At 36.8% G+C, this 9,833-nt stretch overlaps 1 protein-coding gene across 1 annotated transcript in view; it reads left to right on the top strand.

Moving 5' to 3' along the window:
* The first annotated feature begins 554 nt into the window (after positions 1–554).
* PolA1 (DNA polymerase alpha catalytic subunit) overlaps positions 555–9,833 on the top strand; it is an 89,032-nt gene continuing 79,753 nt past the window's right edge. The window contains exons 1-4 of the mRNA XM_089252676.1: positions 555–669; positions 4,144–4,235; positions 5,627–5,723; positions 8,294–8,371. Coding sequence (XP_089108802.1) covers positions 651–669; positions 4,144–4,235; positions 5,627–5,723; positions 8,294–8,371 — 286 coding nt within the window. The 5' untranslated portion in view covers positions 555–650. The remainder of the gene's footprint in view (positions 670–4,143; positions 4,236–5,626; positions 5,724–8,293; positions 8,372–9,833) is intronic.

Raw genomic sequence — 9,833 nt, 5'->3', positions numbered from 1 at the left:
TAGGTCCGCTCCACGGTTGATGCACCAGGGCCGTAACTGGGCTGGGGCAACCGGGGCCCTTCCCACGGTTCCGAGCTGAATGGGGGCCTCACAAATAATGTACATTTGTTTTGCATAATTTTTTTCCTTTTAGGGGCCCCCAAGAAAATGTCTGTCTGCGAGAAGGCACGCTACGGCCCTGATCTGCACCTAGAAAAGGGTTTTTCACTCTTGGATAAAGGTAAGGGGGCCCTGAGTAAGACGGCGGAGCCACTAGAATAAAATATGGTCCAAAGGGGCCCATGGGCTGAAAAAGTGTAAGAAATTACTGCTCTAGACGATTGTTTCTGCATCCCCGGGTTTTTAGTAAGAGTGGCCCTCGTTAATTTTTTTTTTTAATAGTTTTTTTTTTTTCCGGGCATAGTTGTATTAACTATGTCGTGAGATGGCGTATTGTTCGACTTTGACTGAGACTTGAGACTCTACCGCCATCTCACGGTCACCATTGATGTCTTGATGACAGTGAATTAGTAAATTAGATTTGGCAACATCTTTTTCCGCGGTTGTTTTTGCGCGCCAAAAACCTGTTGTTGATATTGTACAAAAGGAAAAGGTAGATAAAAGCGCCTTCATGTGTTTACGTCTCTGTATTTATTTACTTGTTTGAGAAGATGGATCCCGAAACCGAAGGTTCGCATCTCTTTGTTCTACCATTTTTATTCATAAGTTAACATGCGTTAAATAACATTTTATCACGTTGCATTAATACAGCTATCATTGGCTAGGGCAGGCCGTCTAAACACCATCATAGGTCCCCGCGCTAAAGCCGGGTTTTCCTAGGAATAGGTTTTTTGCGCCGCGTGAACCGAATTAGATCATTTTGCGCCGGCAGAAACGTGTTACATAATTACGCTACGCGTTTGTTTTCCTAGCGTGGCGCATCAGATCAGGGTAGTTATAGTATATGGCCTTGGCATCAGCTACTCTGTCGTCTGCATGCTCTGGTGTGAAGGGGAGAGAAAGAAAACACACAAGAGTGAAGAGAACATCGGCAAAACGCGCGGCGCAAGACGCATTTGACTCCTTCAGAAGCAGTCGGCCAATAACGTCCAACGTAAAGCGCTGTCGTGAGCCGTATTGCGCTCTGTAGGAAAACAGTCATAATGTTTTTCTTATTGGTGAGTGGACGGCGTGTCGCGCTGGGTGATTCATGTTGCGTGCGGCACGGAAAACCTGGCTTTAGTTATTTTTCTGCCCCCCCCCACTTGGCTAGAAGTACATTCTTACTGTCGATAATTACGACCAGATCTTAGTATTGTGAGGAAGTTCCCCCCACCCCCAGGTGGGCCCATGCACATAGAAGATGGGGCACTGACCAAGCGCGGATCCAGGCATCACATCCTATAGATAGAAGGCCTCCGCACTCTGCCTGTGATGTCAGTAAGTAGTCTATTTTCCCTCAGAATATTCAGGGGAAAAAAATTCCCTTCTCATGCCAGTATCAATGTTGTGAGGAAAAGAAATGGTCGAGCTCAGAATTGGCGATTTCTATGCCCCAAATCCAATCACTATGCAGCTTTTGTGAGGCAATCAGGAAGATTCGATGCCAAAATAAGAAGAAATGAAATACGATGCTGTGTGGCGAACTTGCTAGGTAGTCTGAATGACGTTTATGGCAAACACTGCAGAGGCCTTCTATCTCTAGGAGGTGATGATCCAGGACGATGTGACGGGAAGGGCGAATTGTGTAAGTCCGTTTGACCTTCCCGTATTTTACGGGACAGACAAGTTTTCCCATATTATATGGCTCTTAGGAGGGGTGGTCAGTACTGCCCCCTCCTGTGAATCACATATGCCACGGCAGCTTTGAATGACTCAGAGGTAGACATCTTCATCTGTGAAAAAGCAGTATAAGCACTCTTCTTGGCACTGCTTGGTGCAAAGAAGTGCCAAGTCTAATGTAACCCCGTGAAATGGAAATTAAAAAAAAGTTTTTTTTCACCTCTTACCTTTTTTTTCCATCCTCCACCGCACAGCAGTAATCCCATAGAAATCGGAATGATCCTTAAGGCACATACATGTTTAATAATCCAAAATGCACATAATAAATTGAAATAATCCAACGTGGAATTGAATAGGCGGTAAACTCATACTACGAAATTTTAAAAAGAATCACGCAATAAGAAATTAAAATCACCGGAAAAATAAATTCCAAAGTGACTGGGCCGTGGCCCAACAGAAGCTATTTAACACCGTCAAGAATTAAAGAAATCGGTGGTGAAATGTGACTGTGGGCAGAATATCCTGCAACAATACACGATGGAAGTGAAATGACATGTAGTTCAACAATGTATTAGGGGTCATTTAAGTATTACGTCAGTATCGATGCGGGTGGGGGGGGGAGAAAGGGGGTTTCCGATTTGCTGACTTTTGATGACAAGGTGGGGGGGGGGTTGGGATGATGCTTACGTAATCAACCACCCTTTATGAAGGTATGAAATATTCTTAATAGCATGTTATTCGGAGCGCCAAAAACGGAAAAAACCTTTCAATAGTTATTGGGCACCTGAACTAACATTCTACCTATTGATAAGTCCCCTAAAGCAGGGTTTTCCAACCGGTGTTCCATGTGAGCTTTTTTAGGGTTCTGCTGAATCAAAAGGGATGGAACCTCAAAATCCCGGAACCCTGGTAGCTTGGAAAATTTTCTTGTTACTGTTTCGCTTGAAGCAAGTTTTTATTTTTGTTGAGAACGGGTATTCTAAAATAATTCAGAGAAAATATTGATGATCGACCAGTAGTAGACAAACAAAATTCTTGTTGGCTCCTTTCATTCTTTCTATTCTCGCACACAAGTCCTTCAGACAACAACAGTCAACATGACTTCCTGGGAATTGGGATTCCCAAAACTCTCAAGACCTACATGAGGATTTTTATGTGGGTCTTCAAAGATTCGGAAGTATTAAATTGTTCCTTTGCATTCTGTGCCCCCACCAGATTCTCTCATGCTACAGATTTGTTACCACAAATGGAACCTCGTTTACACAACATTCAAGAGGCCACGTCAAAACGTCGTATAAGGGTGAAAATCTTACAATTAAAACTTCTTTGAAAATTACCCCCCACCATCCCATAGATCTCACAGAAAATATCACAAAAACTCAATGGTTTCAATTGCATTTTGTTTGTTATATAATACTAATTCTTGAGAAAAATTGGCCACAATATTAAATTTTTCAAAACAATATCATAAATTAAATAACTAATTCGCATTTCATCACCATTGCTTAAATCCTGAGTATTCTTATATTGTTCTTCTGAAGATTTGAAAAAAAACGTAACTTTTCACTTTTTTGAAAACATTTTTTTTTTCTGTATTGTTTTCCATATCTAAGCAAAGCAGATAATAGTTGGACATCGAGTCCAACTCTCTAAAATTTGTCTAAAAGAGAAGAACCGAAATACTGGATGTCAGTGTTTCTCAGTCTCTCAGCGGCATCACCAACTTTCGACAAGGGTGTCGCGGTAAGCTGTCGACATTGCTCATTGCCTGTTTAGTGCTTTAAAGGGATGTTTTTGTAACTATTCTGAGTAGGGCTGTAACCAGAGAGGAACTTGGGAGTTCTGGTGACCAGGGCACCGGACCACAGGGGGTGAAAATTTCACTCTTTAACTTCTACCCCAACATTAAAGGGGGATGGGGGCTCCTGAATGCGTGTTTGCAGGCATTTTGAACAGCAAATGAGCTGAGGCAGAATATCTTCAGCTGCAAATGAGGTCGAAGTAGACATCTTCAGCTTCAAATAGAGCAAAGACAGACATCTTCAGCTGCGAATAGAGCGGAGGCATGCAGATCTAGGACGATGTGTCAGAAAATCGACTTATTGATTGTTTAGGTGCATTTGATCATCCCATATTTTATGAGACAGATAAATTTCTTTAAGCGATTCATTTTGCATGAAAATATAAGAATTATTTCTCTGAAATGCACAGATTTTTTGGGGTAGGCTTATACACGAGTTTTCAATTTATTATGGTTTTGGTGGTCGAAGCAGGGTGGGGGGAGGGGGTCGGCTTATACACAAGTATATACGGTATATTTTTTGTAAACAATATTTCGTAATTCATTTTCAATTTTTTTAATAATATTTTTTTTATATTTAGGTAGAAGTAAGAGAGTTAAACATGACAAACATGGACGATTTGCAGCTTTGGAAAAACTGAAGCAGCTGAAGGGGAGCAAGCATAAATATGAGGTAGGCATGAATTTTTTGACTTTCAACTTTTTGTGCCTATAATTGTTAGCTATTATTTCATTCATTAAAGTTGCTTTGATCTCTGTCATACATATGCTCGTATTATTTTTGGAAGGATTAATAATGTTTTGTATGAATGTTAAGATGTTAAATAGCTCTATTTTCCATCTACTAAGAGAGAAAGCGATGGAACTGACAGTGAAGAATTGAGAGAGAATAATTTTGATGAATCTAATATCAATGAAGGAGCTTTTGGGCTTGTATTGCTCTTGCGTGGGTAAGAGAAACATCCAAAAACTTTTTAAATTCATGTGTGCTGAGCAGCAACTAGATGCTTGGTCAGTGAGGCCAACCACATATTTTGCTCCCCTGTAATGTTGAAAGGTTGAAATTTGCACCTCCTATCTGGTGTGGCAACCTGGGCATCAGGCCCACTTTCAGTGGCGGCTGGTCACAAGAAAACTGGAGGGCACCGAAATCGTTCTGCATTGTAATATGATGCAGACAAGGTCCGATTTCTACATGAGCAGAAAAGACATTTGCCATGAACCCTCGTAAATTCAGGTCCCCATAATTTAAACATGTATTTTTTTTGACCAACCCAGTTGCAAGAGAACTGGGGACCTTTTTGCCTAGGACCCATTGAAGTCAAAATCATGCCCTGAATATGGGTAATCTACAATTTCATTTTTTTTGCAAATTATTTTTTGCATTATCTGTATATTATGCAATACAAAAATAATATCTCTATCAATATAACATTAAAATTTTTTTGCCGTGAGCCTAAGAGATATCTTAATAACATTGAAAATCATCATTTTAGGTTCAGGCAGCTACCCTTGCCAATAATTTTTTGCAAATTTTGAAAGAAAAAATCCATACTCTTTTATCTTTCAATATATATTTTAACTCAAAAGATGTATGAGTACTTTGTAAGGGGTTCATGAGATAATTTTTATTTAGTATTATTGAATGAAGAACACATTTAGAGTGCATAATCAATGTTCCATCAAAAAGTTCATCGTGGAGCAGGGCTGGACAAATCGTAAAAAAATCTAGACAGCAGAAAATTTTTTTAGGCGCCAAAAAAATTTGTACCTGAAGAAAAAGGTCCAAAATAATGCTTCTTCTGACTTTTTCAGAACATAGTGACCCTCTTTCATGTTGGCAGATATACAGCTATAAATTCCAAACATTTTGTGCTCTCAGCCAGCAATTTAGTAACTATGCAAAGAAAATTTTAGGTGCCAATACCAATTTTTTTAGTTGTCATGGTAACCTGGTGCCTTGGATTTGTCCAGCCCTGTCATAGAGTATCAATTTTCGGTTAAGATTAAATTAATGGCAATGCAAATGTTCCAGTAAATTTTTTTTTTATATGCTTTGCTTAGGTTAAAGAAGAAGCACCTGTATATGAAGAGCTCAGCGAGAAAGATTATTCAAAATTAGTTTTAGAAAGACAGGAAGACGATTGGATAGTTAATGATGGTAAATAAATTACACACTTTAAATTTGTTATTTAGTTGTGATTTGTATAGTAGTAAAGCTTTGTGGTGTATGTAATTTAGTTGAATCACGTTAATTACATTTTATGTAACTATATGAAAAAATAATTTTACGTTTTAAATGAAGTTCAGGTTGTATTTTCCTGTTTGAATGAGATAAGAGGGTAACAGTCCTTCTATAACATTATTGTGCAATGTATCTACATAATATTTAGAGTAAAATTTTTCTTTAAGAAACCTGGGTAGATTTTTTTGGGCTAGATTCTGATTATAGATTTAACAAAAGGACTCACATTGCTGTTCTTTGATTTTGTATTGCCAAGGCTGGGTTGTGCATTGGGAGAAGGAGAGAAAAGAAAGAGAGAAAGAGCATAGAGAACTTGCGAATTAAAACCATGGTGAACAGAGGTCAGTGTTAGTGAGAATATGTAGACATGCTTTTAGGATTTGTCAGTCTCAGTGCAACTTCTTTGCCTTTAAAAAAACGATTGATGAAAGTTGTACCCTGTTTGTGTTATGCATTTGTTTGAACTTTTCAACTGCTGACTTGATGTGATTTTTGTTATCCTAACATTCGTTGCCGAGTTAAGATTTGCGAAGTTCCAAAACATAACTTAATTTACTTTTTTTAGATAAAGATGCTATCTGACTTGTTGAAGTCAGGACCTGTTCCTCATAAGTTCAGGCCCTGGGCAAATATGAATTTTTGGGATCCCTTATATTTAAAAATATTGTTTATTGAAACGGAGGCATATGCTGGGGTGGAGTTATATGCAGGGCTCCCACTCGTCCTACTTTTCCTACTTTTTGTTGAAATGTCCTACTTTTGTCCTACTTTCTAGTTTTTGTCTTACTTTTCCTACTTTTTTACCAAATCCTATCGACAAAATTTGTGTAATTGATTTTAATTGAGCAGGAAACTATTTATATATTGCCAAATATTACAAATTTTGGAGAATGCAATTAATGATTCTGCCAAAGCGGAAATTGTATCATTTTTAAGGTAATTTGGAGGAGGGGGGTGTATGTAGACCATTTGATTGATTAATTTTTCATTTGCTTAGTTTGAGGGTTCAACAAGTATAGTAGTCATTAAAAACTTCTGTCTGGATGGAAAAATGATTTTGTATTTATTACTTCATGGTCTTGGACAGTAACTTTCATCATTCAAAATTATGGTGCAAATAGGTGAAACAACAGTTTGCATTTCAAAGCAGTTGGATACATAGGCGTATTCTAGGTTTAGTGATTCTGATGCTACCCTATAGCATTCAGTTGTCTTCTGTATTTTTAAGGCATGAAGAGGCATAAACAATATTTACAATGCTCATCAAAGAGCTAGAAATGGAAGTGCTTCATTTGTCAAAAATGATTACACTGGCATTGAACAGTAAAATGTGAACAAAACAGTAAAATTTAAAAATGATGAACAACGCAGTAAAACTATCTGGTTCACCTTGCCTTATTTACATTGGATCTTGTAATTTACACATTTTGCATTGTGCTTTCGAAAGGGGTCTCGAAGGTGCCTCATTCTTAAAAGACGTACGTCTTCGAAATTTGCTGTGCCTTGTCGAAGAGAGTTGACAAGCTCTTCACTTTGGAAGACTCTAAAAAAGAATGTTATATATATATGAGGAGAGACAGCAAAGAATTATCTGTGGTTGCTAGTGCACTGTTTTGTCATTTTGTTTTGGCTTGACTGAAATAGTGCTAGGGGAAAAAAAAGTTCATTCAAAATTAAATTTTTTTTCAAAATTATTTAATTTTTTTTTTTTTGCAAAAAAATTTTTTTAGAAATTTTTTCCCATTATGCTATGATTATGTTGTCTAAGGGGGTTACCCTCCCCCATCCTACTTTTTAGTCCTGCGTTTTCCTACTTTTTCTCATTTTTTGAGTGGGAGCCCTGTATATGTGTCCGCGCCTGAAGCACAAAATGGAGTGAAATTTTTAGCCCTTAAATTTAGGGGCCCTGGTTATGTGCCCTTTTTGCCCATGCAAGAAACAGGCCCTGGGTGAAGTTTCAACTGTGACATTGCCAAGGAGTGGAAAAATTGGCTATCTATTTCAAAATTTGAGAATAGAAAAATTTTATTTCTTATATTTATTATATCTGTTAGGCCCTCCTAAAATGTGAAGTCCATGGCTGCACCTGGTTGGCATCTCTGTAGGACTGCTGCTGCCACTGAAAATCATGTGTTCCAAAAAAAAAAAGCAATAGTGATTAATACCCTGCAATCTTAAACCCAAAAAATTACACTAGACATGATTTCTGAAAATTTTATGTAGTTGGCTGACTCTACTTGAGTAATTACACATGGAAAATTTTAAACATTACAAACGCATAAAGTGGCATTTGGTTGCTGTGGCGACCGAAGTTGAACTCTGGCATTTAGTATTTTCAAAATTTGTGAATTTACTCACAGACACACATCCATTGCAATTGAATTACTCAAGTTGTGTGACATTTAACCCTGGTTATTGAGAAATTAATACTCAAAGTAGGCATATGCATAATAATCGCTCAGTGTAACTATTTCCATTTTTAACAGATGGGTCTGGATATGTAGAAGATGGCAGAGAAATATTTGATGATGCGGATGATTTTGAAAATGCAGATATACATAAAGGTTTGCAAATTTTCCTGTGAAAATGTATATTCATCTTTATATAACTTTATAAGAATGTATAAAAAAAGGCCACACACTTAGGCTTATCAAGATTATGCAGTCATAAAATTAGAGTGTGATATTTTTTTCTCTCAGTAAAAAAGTACTTTATTGGAAGACTATTTTTTATGTTGTATTGTTTTGTCAGGGCCATTTTGTTTGATGAACTATTTAAAATTTAAAGTCTAATGATTCAATTAGACTTAAAATCTGTTTGCACAGGTTAAGTAATTTGGTAGTAGTAAAGTTTAATGTAGAGGTCAAGTATTTTAAGATCTATCCCCAAGGTTAAGTAACAAGCAGTGGCATATTTACAGGGGAGCCATGCGGGCTATAACCCAGGGCCCCAAGCTAGGAAAAATTTAAGTAATTAATGGTTAAGAATATTGAATTATAACATGAGATGGGGCGCAACATTTGAATAGCCTGCAAGCGGCAGAGCCATAAATTTGCCTATGGTAACAAGTAATTTAGTTGAGTATATAACAAAGAATGATTGGATAATACAAGGTCATGTTCCCTGGTGCATGTACAGAGCACCTACTGAATCGAAAAAATAAACTAGATTCTATTCTACACTAAATCACTTGATTGCTTAACAACTTAAACACATTGTTTACATACTCTGAACTCACTTGAAATTTTGTTTACTAAATTACTTGAGCTGTATATAAACAGGCCTTTGGTGGTGGTTGGTTCAAGGGAATCACTATAATTAAAGAAGCATCATGCTGTGAACAAGTTTGTCCACAGCACCCAATCTAAATATAGGATAAACTAGCAGTTACAGTGTGGCTAGATTGGTTAAGTAAAAAAAAAAATTGGGTTGCGAAACAATTTATGCAAAATAGAAGAAATATGTATGCAAGTGTAATAACTATCATCCATTGAGAATTAGTTAAATCTACTAAATAAGAGGTATGTGTGTGCTATCACTTTGTTCCAGAGCAAGGAGCACAGTTTGAAGAAAAACTGCAATTACCAACTGCCTTATCACCTACGTTTTAGGTTGCATTATTTTCAGTGTTCTGTAATGCTACTACCAGAGCTGTTTGGTTTAAGACATGTGGCTTTTTTTTTAAAAAAACCAAATAAAAATGGCCTAAATATTATTTTTTCCTTGAAAAATATCATATTGGTTCATTATTAGCCAAAATTTTTCATTTTTACCAAATTTCATATTCTTGGGGTACATTCTGATTATATATCTTTAAATGACATAAGATGGTATAAGTGGTTTTTCAAAAAGTCACATAAAAAAGTGGCTTGAATATATATATATATATTTTCATATGAAATATCTTAGTTATTTAAAGTTATATACAGAAGCCAAAATTTCTCATTCTTACCACATTTTCTAACCTTAGGCTAAATTCTGATGGTCTATCTTTAGCAAATTCATGAATAAGGATTACATCATACA

The sequence above is a fragment of the Pholcus phalangioides genome, unplaced genomic scaffold (assembly GCF_987345545.1).
Source record: "Pholcus phalangioides strain wild (caught in Gottingen) unplaced genomic scaffold, Ppha-v1.0 ptg000030l_1, whole genome shotgun sequence".
Classification (NCBI taxonomy): Eukaryota; Metazoa; Arthropoda; class Arachnida; order Araneae; family Pholcidae; genus Pholcus; species Pholcus phalangioides.
Note: the sequence above shows the minus strand (reverse complement) of the source record. Positions and strands in the feature narration are given on the sequence as shown.